The 12584-nt window shown below is 40.0% G+C and overlaps 2 protein-coding genes across 2 annotated transcripts; one reads left to right on the plus strand and one right to left on the minus strand.

The window, feature by feature from the left end:
- Nucleotides 1-739: 739 nt before the first annotated feature.
- LOC106139947 (acetylcholine receptor subunit beta-type acr-2) lies at nucleotides 740-7744 on the plus strand. The gene is made up of 7 exons (XM_060947796.1): nucleotides 740-787; nucleotides 1289-1479; nucleotides 1708-1834; nucleotides 2966-3153; nucleotides 5957-6213; nucleotides 6286-6493; nucleotides 6910-7744. The coding sequence occupies exons 1-7, from the start codon at nucleotides 763-765 to the stop codon at nucleotides 7051-7053; spliced, it is 1140 nt and encodes a 379-aa protein (XP_060803779.1). The 5' UTR covers nucleotides 740-762; the 3' UTR covers nucleotides 7054-7744.
- LOC106139950 (solute carrier family 52, riboflavin transporter, member 3) lies at nucleotides 7724-12322 on the minus strand. The gene is made up of 2 exons (XM_013341459.2): nucleotides 11076-12322; nucleotides 7724-8478 (listed from the first exon to the last, which is right to left on the minus strand). The coding sequence occupies exons 1-2, from the start codon at nucleotides 12111-12113 to the stop codon at nucleotides 8269-8271; spliced, it is 1248 nt and encodes a 415-aa protein (XP_013196913.2). The 5' UTR covers nucleotides 12114-12322; the 3' UTR covers nucleotides 7724-8268.
- Nucleotides 12323-12584: the final 262 nt, after the last annotated feature.

A 12584-nucleotide genomic window follows, 5' to 3' on the forward strand; every position in this document is an offset into this window, starting at 1 on the left:
GAAGTCGCGGGCGGCCTCTAGTCGAAATATAAAATGAAGTGGGAACCTTAACATATTTAATACATTTCAAACCGCGATACCTTTTGACTTTAAGTTATCCTAGGTACAGCAGACTCAATACCTATACCTAAAGTGGTATTTGACCTGAGTTTAATTGTTACAGTAACGTCACAGAGCTAGATTGTTTTAGAAATATTTTATTAATTTGTAAATAATTGTTAATCATAATTTTTAACTAAAAGAGAACGAATTACAAAATCGTGACTGCAAAAGAGGGACAAGTTTGTTAACACAATTACATGTATATCATAAACATTTTATGCACCGTGGCCTTGTGGCGCCGGAAATGGCCACAGATAGTGCGCCCACGCTTCAGGAGTAACCAGCAGTCGTAAACAGTTTCAGAACAATCCTTTCCACCACGAAAACCTACAAGCCACATTTTTTATTAGAAGGCTAAAGTCATCATTTCACCAAGCTAGGGGTTGTCACTTCTCATGCCTTTTCCGTTAGGGGTGACTCAAACCAACGCGATAAGATACCAACAACCAAGATTGGTAAGGAAATCTAAGAAACACATGACGACAAGACGGGCATACTCCAACATGTATTCAGTCAGATTGAGCATTTGCCTTAGATAGAGGGTTTTAGGATACCAACTAGGTTTACACAAAATGTTGTCAAGAGCTGGTTGATAGCCATGAGCTACCCGAAGCCCTCCACTCCAGTTTAAGCAAAATGGCGACGCATGCAGCTTTTTTGATGCTCTGCTTAGTCTCATTACATGGTAAATTAACAAATAACGATTTTTAGAATCAATCAGAGTGTTCATTGATTGTGAAAGAATAGTTAAAGTTTATAAATCTTGAACCAATTAAAACATTATTTTATTAGATTGCCTTCATGTGACTTTCTTATGGTTCCAATTTTCAAAAGGAAGTTTCGTGTATTGTATAGGTTTCTACGAAAGTGCGTGACGAACATGCACGTTGCTCTTTATAATAAGACTTCACTAATGTGATAAGCTGTACTATACTCATCACTCATTTTGTATTAATTATTTATGTTGAGTAAATTGTTTGGAATATGTAATACTTCCCAATCTTTATCTCCATAGTCCTACTGGAAATACAACATATAAATAAAACTGGATATTACATATTATTCACACTTCAGTTTAAAAATTTAATATATAGTTGACTGTTTTGGTATACCAATAACCACCACCAGCAGTTCGTTAAAAAAAATGAGTTCAGCGGCTCACGACCTTGGGTTGTTCACGGCGCAGGCTTGCAACATTGCCATGGGCAGTGCAGCAACGTCACGCAGTTGTCGTTGGCGCTAGACACGCTGCTGGCGACGTACGACCGCGAGCGTGCGCCTGCGACGCCGCTTGTGGTGGACGCCGTGTTAGAGGTGCGCCATGCCAGCGTCGATGACCGCACCTCTTCTGTCAGGATGCTCGCCGATCTTAGGATGGTGAGTTTCACTTTGTATTGGTGCAGCAATGAACATTTTCAACATTGCCGTGGGCTGGTGCATGTGCAGTGCTGCAACGTCACGCAGTTGTCGTTGACGGCTAAACTTTTCCTGGGTATGCCTTAAGCGTCATCATTAGGAAAGGAAAGCTATTCCTTCAATACTTATTAGGAAAAGATAGTCGCTATTAGGGGGAAACCGATCAGATACAAGTCATCTTTGTTGCAGTTTTGGCAGGACGAGCGTGTCAAGTGGAATGATTCCGAATGGGGGTGCGACAATGCGCTTGTGGCGGCGGAGCTACTGTGGCTGCCTGACGTGGCTTTGCTGAATGCTGCGGCGAGCGGCTACACAGGTGCTTGTTGTAACATTTTTTACTACACATATATATATTTTCGTCCTTATCCCTGACGAGGTAGACAGAGCCCCACATTTTACTGCATACTGCCACTAATCTCTTCATACAAACTTCTAGTAGGTTCCTAGATGTTGTTTCGAATAGTTATGGGTAACGAATAAACATAGGTAATTTTATGGTATCTACTAAGATAGGTACCATAAATTTCTTTTTAGGAGGTATTTGAAAGAAAAGTTTAAGAAAAATCTTAAGTTATTATAAAGAGATGGCAGGTATTTTGTAACTCGTTGTATACTCGGACCAAGCTAGGATTCAGAAAGTCAGACAAACCTGAGTCGCGTTTGTCAATGAAAATGACGTACCTACTGCCTTTGCTGAGTGCACTTATTATGCAAAAAATATGTCTAGGTAATTTATTCTTACTACACCTAAAATAGGTTGCACGCAGTGCTGCGTAAGACAAAAATATATTAAAAAAAATGTAAAGATGTTCTGCTTTGTCCGTAAAATGAGTTTTTAAGAAACTTTGTAAGTTTCATTTTAACAAAATTTTTTCATCTAAAATCCGTTCCGCCCACTCCAAACAAATACCTGTTAGTTCCCATCCCCGTAGGAATTTCGGGAAATGCTCTCCAAGTGGTGCACTTGCGTGCTAGACTATAACAACCTATACACAAAGTTTCATAAATCTTTATACTCGTACCTTGTACGTGGTTTGACTTGTGCGTTGATATATTAATCAGTTATAGTATCCTCTTCTTATTTTTTGTATTTAGATTTACAAAGATACTAAAGCCAGTGCCGTGTGATTCCCGGCACCAATACAAACAAGAATAGAACCACTCCATCTCTTTCCCATGGATGTCGTAAAAGGCGACTAAGGGATAGCCTAATAAACTAGGGATTCTTTTTTAGGCTATGGGCTAGCAACCTGTCACTATTTGAATCTCAATTCTTTCATTAAGCCAAATAGCTGAACGTGGCCATTCAGTCTTTTCAAGACTGTTGGCTCTGTCTACCCCGCAATGGATATAGACGTGACCATATGTATGTATGTACTACAGCCAGGTGAATCTTGAATCAAATCAACTCTTTACCCTGTTTATCTCCTTTAATATCTACTCGTAGGTGACGCGTCAATGCGTGCACGCCTAAACTCATCAGGCGCCGTGGAGTGGGTGCTGCGCCTCGATGCTAGCGCTCCGCTGGACATGCTACTGGAACGCTGGCCTACGGACGAGCAAACCGTCACCTTTATGTTCTGCTCCAAGGTGCACACGTTGGATGAACTCGACCTCGCTCTCAAGCCATTACCGGTAACTTTCCTTACTTTTTAAACACCTTTTTTCTCATACAATATTTAGGTAAAATTCGAATCAGAGCACAGTTTAAAGTTACACCTTTTAAATGAACAGATATATAGATACTAATAACTAGTTGACGCCCGCAACTCCGTTTGCGTGTTATTGGAAATACGAAGGTTAAGGTTATTAAATTTATTCAAATTTCGGTACATATTACAGAGTAGCTAGTTCCTTTGGCTTCTACATTACATGATCCAGATCTTTGACTTTTATACGCTAACAGAAAATGCTTATCAGGTTGAACAACTTTTGTAAGGACGTCTTTTCCATAATTCAGTTGATTTAGCTGGTATATAATGATTGTGCATACGGTGTTCCAGATCTTCGATTTTTATACGCCAACAGAAAATGCTCCTCAGATTGAACAACTTTTGTTAAGACTTCATCGATATTTCCTATAGTTTAGCTGAGTAATTCAAATCCGTTCAGTAGTTCCGAAGATTAGCGTGTACCAACAAAAATACAAAGAGAGTTTTTTTTTCAAATTCATGCACGGTTACTTTTTCTTACATACATACATACATATGATCACGTCTATATCCCTTGCGGGGTAGACAGAGCCAACAGTCTTGAAAAGACTGAATGGCCACGTTCAGCTATTTGGCTTAATGATAGAACCGAGATTCAAATAGTGACAGGTTGCTAGCCCATCGCCTAAAAGAGGAATCCTAAGTTTATAAGCCTATCCCTTAGTCGCCTTTTACGACATCCATGGGAAAGAGATGGAGTGGTCCTATTCTTTTTTGTAATAGTGCCGGGAACCACACGGCACACTGCTACTGTTTCATATAGGAAGGAATTTATGATTGTTTAGGATATTAAATAAAACACATTCGAGCTTCGCTTGCATGATGACGCAATGCCCAACTGATTTATTGTCTTGTATGCCCGTTACAAACTGTTAGTCTCTCTTGACAATGACATTGACACTAATATGACACAGCTACTGCTGCTACTTTTTCTTCATCGTTATAAATTATTATTTTTTAAATATACTCAATGTTCAGACAAATATTTTTACTGTTTTATTATATGTAGAGGAGAAGGTGGTATTGTGGCCCCCTACTTTGTTTTTGAGGCTTTATAAAAAAAGTAAAGTACCTAAAAACTTGAAACATACTTTATAGGGTTCTTTAATCATTTGTTTATGCATATTTAACTATGGAATAAATAAAACTCGTACCGGATAATCAGAAATAATATTTATTCTTAAGTAATCGAATTTGGTATAATGAGATCAAGTGATGGTTATGTGGCACCCTGGGGGGTCATATTAAATGTATTGCACAATTGAAACCTAACGGCAAAAATCACAAATATAATAGTCGCCTTCTGGACCTGCACAGGCTGTATGAGCCCATAATTCGCAACTCTGACACTGTATCCATTGCTCTCCAGGTCTGTCATTTGAATAGTTGGTTTCGCAGAACACGCAGAGAACATCTGTATTTTCAGGAACTCTATTCAAATGTGAGCTGTCATCACCGGAATCGGTATTTTCTGCTTCACTGTCAGAGCTACTGCTGGATGTAACATCTCTCTGGCGCCGACCTGCTTGGCTAGTACCTCCTCTACCGCGATCACGCTGACACCATCTCCACGAGAACGTCCTCGTCCTCGCCCACGCGCTCGTCCTCGAGTCTCTGCTAAGCGCAAAGATTCAGTCAGTTGATTTTTGTAAGGTGATGATGTGGTAATTACTTTTGCTGTTGTCGTCTTTCTACCACGATGAGAAGTCCAGCGAACATTTTAACAGCTATTTTATATCGCATGAGCTTATTCCTCACCGCATCAACTGCTTTTTCATTTCTTCTGGGTCCCACGTTTTTTGTTTCTTCCTCGAAGATGGAGATAAAACGCTTTGTCTAGGCATCTTAAAGAGAAAACAGAAATAAGAAATTGATAAATTGGACTTACATGTAATGTGACCCCCGGGACCACAATACAACCAATGTGAGGGGGTCGCATTACAAATATTGATATTATCAAAACAAACATACCTAATATATTTATAAAATGCTTAAATTTCATAATTACCTTTGAAATCCCGCAAAAGAATGTTTAATGAATATAACGTGCAAACACAAAAATACAAATTCGATAGTTTTCAATTTTTACGCAATTAAAATCACAGCAGTTAAAAAGTTTTCTCACAAACGTGTTTCGACTGATTCAAATGACGGATGAACGAAGCGAAATCTGACGGATTTGATGGGTGCTAAATATTGCAGTCACAACTAGCATTTAGTTCCACGAAAAATATGCGAGATAGCGTTATTAGAAAGTATTAATATCAATGGGGGCCAAAATACATGCGGGGGCCACAATTGCACCTTTTCCTCTATTGATTATACATTCTTTTATTATATGGCGACTCAGAGAATATTATTACATATAATTCTCCGAGTCGTCTTTAACAACATTTATGGGAAAGAGATGGACTGATGATAGGCGACTAAGGGATAGGCTTATAAACTTGGGATTCTTCTTTTAGGCGATGGCTTCTAAACCTTCATCATTAAGCCAAACAGCAGTGGCCTTCCAGTATTTTCAAGACTGTTGGCCCTGTCTTCCCTACTTCCCTTCAAGGGATATAGGCGTTATTATATGTATGTGGATGGATTAATCATATTCCGAAGTGCTAGCACAGTGAGTGTAAGTAAATCTAAATGTGTAAGTTATTTATTTAATTATATAAACGCAATGCTTACAAATATAATGATATTATCGACTTAATTCTCTGTTATTTGAAAAGTTAACAGCCGTGTACCAAACGGGCGCTTGGGAGTTATTGTCGGTGGCGCGATCTTCCGCCGTGTGGCAGGACGCAGTGGGGGTGCGCCGCCGCGTGCTAACATGGCAGTTGCTGCTGCGGCGACGAGCTGCCGGCGCCGCGCACGCATCTGCCGCAGTGCTTTGTGCCGCCGCCCTAATGCTGCTCACTGCTGGGTTGCTACCACCTAAAGAACGAACAGTGATTGCCATAGCGGCTGCATTGACAGCCGCATTCTCGTACGTATTTTCCTATCTTACAATGTAAATGACCTAAAATTCACATTGGCTAATAATTATTTTTCCGACCAGATTGGTAACTTGGACATTGCGACTACCGCCTTCCTCGTCGTGTCCATTGGTGTTGCGGGCTGCGGCAGCGGTTTGTACGTGCGCTGCTATTGCGTGCGTCGGCGCAGCTATCGTACAACGAGTGTCGGTGCGCACGGCACCGCCGCCTAGGTGGCTTTGCACGTTACTCTCCAAAGTCTCCACGTTGTGTAGACTTACTTCCCACCAGGTAAACATTTTCACAAACTATTTGGACAGATTATTCCTGCTTCTGCTTCTTCCTGCACCTATTGTAAAAGTCAATTAAGGAAAAGGGATTGTTCTGTTAGGCATTTTAGCTATTAAGCCAATTTAGACGCAGCCTTGAAGTCTTTTCGAGAATGTCTAGCGCCTACCCTTAAATGATTTAAACATTATATGTATTGGCAGATAGACGAAATAACCTCTAAACTCTAAACCAAAAACATTTCCGTAGATACTTTCACTTAGGTATCTGAAATTACTTTATGGTAGGTATCTAAGAGAGCTTATTACGACGAATCTTCTGGGTTCTAAGTATACTTATATCAATATGTAGAGAAGCGTAAAATATTAATTTAAATTAAGATAGGTACTTAGATTAATACAATTTGTATATTTGTGCAGGAGAGCGAATCAGTAGCCGGTGGTGGCGGAGCGGGCAGCGGGGCGTGGCGCGCCGCAGCCCTGTTACTGGACCGAACTCTGCTAGTTGTGCTGTTCCTTGTTTTACTAGTCGTGCTAGCTTGCGCACTCGCAATTTTAATCTAGTCAGGTTTAATCTATTTTCGTGAATTATCATCAGAACCACCAAAGGTGTATTGTGAAGACTTAGGGCCAGACTCAATCTATAAGATTTGTACGTACATTGGCTCCCATTAATATCAGTCGGCAAAGCGCAGCGACATAAAATATAAGTTCCGTGCACAACAATTCTTGATCGTTTTCATAGCAGAATTCTCTAGATTCATATGTTCCAGGCCTCACCTAATCATACTACGCTAAATGTACGCTTATTAAAGAAAATTGTACTTACCTACCTATTATTAGAAAATTTTTACAACTCGAATGTTGCATGTTATTAAATTTTATAGTTACTTAGGTAAAAATTAAATATATATATAGAATGAACTTCAATAAATAAAAACTAATTTATTTTAAATACAATACAATCCATCGATTTATTGCAGCCTTTATTGTTTTCCAATGTTGTCTCTACCTCACCATTTACATCCACTAAGAGCAATTAATACAGGTAGGTATGTACTGGAAATACCACCACTGTACATACTATTTTTTTCTCTACTTTTTAATTATTCCGAGATGATGAGGACGGACTTAAACTTGATATGCTCTTGATGAGATGAGGATCGCCAAGCGACAGAAGAAAATCTCCTTAAGTACGTATCTAGTTGATTATGGGAATTAAAAAAGTAAAAAATATTTTCGTCACATTATTTTATTCAGGATTTTATTTGTTGAAGTAAGTTACTTATTTAATTGTATTTGCTTGTAAACCCACCAAGTACATAACTAATAATGTTAGACTTGCTTAGTTCTCACTAGTTTTGTAGGTCAATCTATACCTACCGAATCCGTACATCTTATATTTTTTTAGAATGAGTACCTAAAATAATTAAAAAATTTACTGACACGGGCTTTTGTGCAATTCTGATATCTCTTTAAATGGTAGCGAGTAAATAACAAACATGAAAACAAACACACTCTTTGATTAAATTATTGCTATGTGTATATTAAGCGGTTGAAACTGGATACAAAATAAATAATAGAAAGGTACTTGGAACTATGTGAAGATGTGTGTCGTCGTCTAGTGAAGCATGTAATCATCATAACTATGATAGTGGTGATTGCGATCAGTTTCCATGACACATTTAATTAAGTACCTGTAATAAATCATTCCTAGTCTTATACCATTCCAAATCCTATGACTAAACTTAGTAACATAGAATTAAGCAAATATGTACTTTAATTAGAGGGTGTAGGACAAACTGGGGGTTCAATAAAGGTGTTAGTGTAGTTGACGATGGCGTACATGGTGAGCGAGGCTATCACCGAGCCGAGCTGTCCGAACGCGCCGAGCGAGCGCATCACGGCCACACCGCCTCGCCGCCCGAGAGACAGCGTCCACATGCGCGAGTACGAGATCACGGCGGTTAGCGCTACCCAGGACACCACCTGTTTTAAATATGTATATTATATTCGCCTGTTTAATAAATAACAGATTAAAATCATGTCATCATCAATCATCATACCAATGAATTTGATACCGGGACCTTGGGTCACAAGGGGTCACAGCGCGGCGGTTTTGCCGCGCTGTGCGCAGTGTAGTGATGTTTTTTGTGTATAGCTGTGGTGGTTACTCACGCTACTGCTGCGCCACAGTTGCTGCTTGTTTCGCAGTTTAGCCAGTGAAAAACGTGAACTTGGAATAGTTATGTACCGTGTGGTTCCCGGCACCAAAACAAAAAAGAATAGGACCACTCCATCTCTTTCCCATGGATGTCGTAAAAGGCGACTAAGAGATAGGCTTACATACTTGGGATTATTTTTTAGGCGATGGGCTAGCAACCTGTCATTATTTGAAACTCAATGCTATCTTAAAGCCAAATAGCTGAACGTGGCCTATCAGTATTTACAAGACTGTTGGCTCTGTCTACCCCGCAAGGGATATAGACGTGATTATATGTATGTATGGAATAGTTATTTGTATGTAGGTGATAAAAAACCTTTAATTAAAAAATAAGTAAATACCTACATGCCCATTTTCTGAACTCCTGACAGTATGTAGGTACCGTATTTTATAAATAAAGTTGTGTAGCTTAGTTTTATATTTAAAAGGAGCATCATTGGAAATTTTAATGGCCTGGTAACCAAACGACTTAATTACATCAATTCAACCTTGGAAGCATTATCGTTTTGTCCGCATTACACGGTATAAGAGTCGTCTTGTTTATCAATTACAATAAAACACTAATTTGAAAACATACATACATACATAAAATCACGCCTCTTTCCCGGAGGGGTAGGCAGAGACTACCTCTTTCCACTTGCCACGATCTCTGCATACTTCTTTCGCTTCGTCCACATTCATAACTCTCTTCATACAAGCTCGGCGGTTTCGGGTACTTTTGACCTGACCCTTTACCAGGACGTCCTTAATTTGATCAAGATACGTTCGTCTAGGTCTTCCCACTCCGACCTTTCCCTCCACACTCTCCTTGTATATCTGCTTAGTCAACCTGCTTTCATTCATCCTCTCCACATGACCGAACCATCTTAACATACCCTTTTCTATTCCTGTAACTACATCTTCTTTCACATCACAACATTCCCTTATCACGCTGTTCCTTATCCTGTCACTAAATTTCACACCCATCATACTCCTTAACGCTCTCATTTCCACTGCATTTATTCTGCTTTCATGCTTCTTTTGCCATACCCAACTTTCACTCCCATACATTAATGTCGGGACCAACACGCCCCTGTGCACAGCCAGTCGAGCCTTTTTGGATAGTTTCTGACTGCTCATAAAGGCATGCAAAGCTCCATTCACCATGTTCCCCGCGTTCACTCTCCTTTCAATATCACTATCATACTTGCCATCTGATGTAAACTTTGATCCTAGATATACAAACTCTTTCACTTGCTCCACTTTTTCTCCTCCAATCAAAATATTACATGCTGTCATTTCTTTCTCCATTTCAAAAACCAGTGTTTTAGTTTTACTTACGTTCACTTTCATTCCTTTCTCTTTTAAAGCTTCATGCATACAGTTTACCATCTCCTGTAACTCCTCCGCTGATGACGCCAGTATAACCTGATCGTCGGCATAGAGCAGACATTTGACGAGTAACTCATTCATCCTTAATCCACTTTTAGACTCTTTCAAATCTGTCAAACAGCTATCCATAAATAGGTTGAACAGCCACGGTGACGCAACACATCCTTGCCTAACGCCTTTCTCAATCTTAAACCACTCAGTGTGCGCTCCGTTTATCCTGACACAAGCACTCGAATCCTCATATAAGGATTTCAGTGCTCGTATTAAGAGACTGCTCACCCCATGCATAGAAAGTGCTGACCACAATTCATTCCTCTCAACTCTGTCATAGGCCTTTTCCAGATCTACGAATGTGCAATAGACTTTTTGACTCTTGGCCAAAAACTTTTCGGCTATGCACCGCAAGGAAAAGACCTGATCAGTACATCCCATTCCCTTTCGAAATCCCGCTTGAGCATCCCATATTTTGTCATCAGTTTCATTCCTGACTCTATTAATCAATACCTTAGCATACAATTTGCCGACGACGCTAAGCAGGCTTATACCACGATAATTTTTGCAGTCCAGCTGTGACCCTTTTCCTTTGTAAAGTGGCACGATAACAGCCTTACGCCAATCTTTTGGTACTCGGCCGCTTCTCCAACACAAATTGAAAAGGCAGTACAACTGACTAGCTACTACGCCTTTTCCTGCTTTAAGCATCTCGACCGACACTCTATCACACCCAGCAGCCTTTCCCGCTTTCATACTCTTAAGTGCTTCCACAATTTCGAACATTTCAATTTCGCCTTCCATCTCATTCTCTTTTTCTTCGCTATAGCAGAAATCTTTCTTATTTCCTTCCTTTTTTTCAAATAAACTTTCAAAATAGTCCTTCCATATCTTTAGTACACATTCTTCTCCTTTCACAACGCTACCATCCATTGAAAACGATTAAAATTATATCAATTTATAATTGAAATCTACTTTGTTTGTAATTAATACTACGTACCACCAAAGCTTCCCCGCTAATTTTCTCATGAAGAGGTGGTGTAGGACTCCTCAAGGCTGTCGTGAGGATATATCCGAAGGGCAGTGCAGCGAACACCAGCATTGTCATCAACAGCTTGACAGGTGCCAGCAACCAAATTCCTGCCAGACAAGCCATCGGGTTTGCCATGGTACTCAACGTTACTGCTAGGTGATACACTTTGTTTCCGTATGGCATACATGAGTACGACTGAATTGAAGGCATCACACCATTTGCTAGACCGTTCAAAATAACTACCAATATTGTGACAGGAATCCAACGCGGGTGACGCCAGGAGTCCGACTCAAGCTTTTTCGACTCATCATTTGATTCCTGCTTTGCAACAGTAGAAACTTTTTCTGATGTGAATATCTCAGTTTTGTCTATAAAGACAAAACTTATAACACTGATAATAGCGAGACCACTCAGTACTAACATGAACACCATTGGCTCGAAGCGTGGCGGCGGATAGATCGCCTCGATAGTCGAATTGTCAGCCGAAGGTACACACTCAGGAGCTCCACTCGCGCCTTGTATCAGTGCCAAAATACTGGGTAGGAAACCGCTCAATCCTTCTCCCACTAAATAAGTAGCTAAGTAAATGTCCCTAAAGTGTCTTAGGTACGGATAAAACAACACTGAACTTGTACATCCGACTAATGCTACGAAAAATGTTATTGTGAGGAACGCTACAGAGCGCTCAGTGGTACCGATTACTGCAGTTTTAGAGTAAACAAAAGAATTGATGAAGAGAGCTAAAGTTATCATCACAAGTAGCCCCAAAATGTGGTGGGAATCTGACACGCGTGGAAGCAGCCGACGCAGAGCCGCGTACAGAAACAAGCCAACATTGGCGGCGGCTATCGCCACGGTCATGGAAGAGGGCAGCGCCCAGCCCTCGGGCAGCTCCTGTACCAGCAGCGGCAGTTGCACGTACATGCCGTTCACACCCAGCCAAGTGCTTAGACCCCAGCCCGCCATTAGCACATCCAAAAGTATCATCCTTTTAAATTTATTCATTGCAATTCGTTCAATCAAAAACTGTCACTACACTAAATTACTCGGTACTATGAGTATAATTCACACTGGTAGTATCACTTTACACGTTTTTTCCTTAAAAAAGCTAAACACTTGTTTAAATTATTCCAAATGAATAGCATTATTGTGTAACATTCATGAACTAAGAAAACTGTGGAGGTTTGGTGTTTCGAAAGGAAAAGATATGATTATCTCACGCTCGTAATTATCACTTGATATCAAGTTTGATAGCCTACCCAAATAAATCCAGTTTCACTGAGGTTGACATTCTTGCGTTGGTTTATTCCACTATGTTCGCCTGGATGAAAAAAAAATATTGTTTCATTTCATATACATAAGTATACATACTATGTAACTAGCTTTTGCGCGGGGCTTCGCAGGTGTTTCAAGTCGATCACCTAAAAGAAGAATCTAAAGTATTAAATAATGAAAATAAAAAAATCTCAATTCTAT

Source organism: Amyelois transitella, chromosome 14 (genome assembly GCF_032362555.1).
Source record: "Amyelois transitella isolate CPQ chromosome 14, ilAmyTran1.1, whole genome shotgun sequence".
Lineage (NCBI taxonomy): Eukaryota > Metazoa > Arthropoda > Insecta > Lepidoptera > Pyralidae > Amyelois > Amyelois transitella.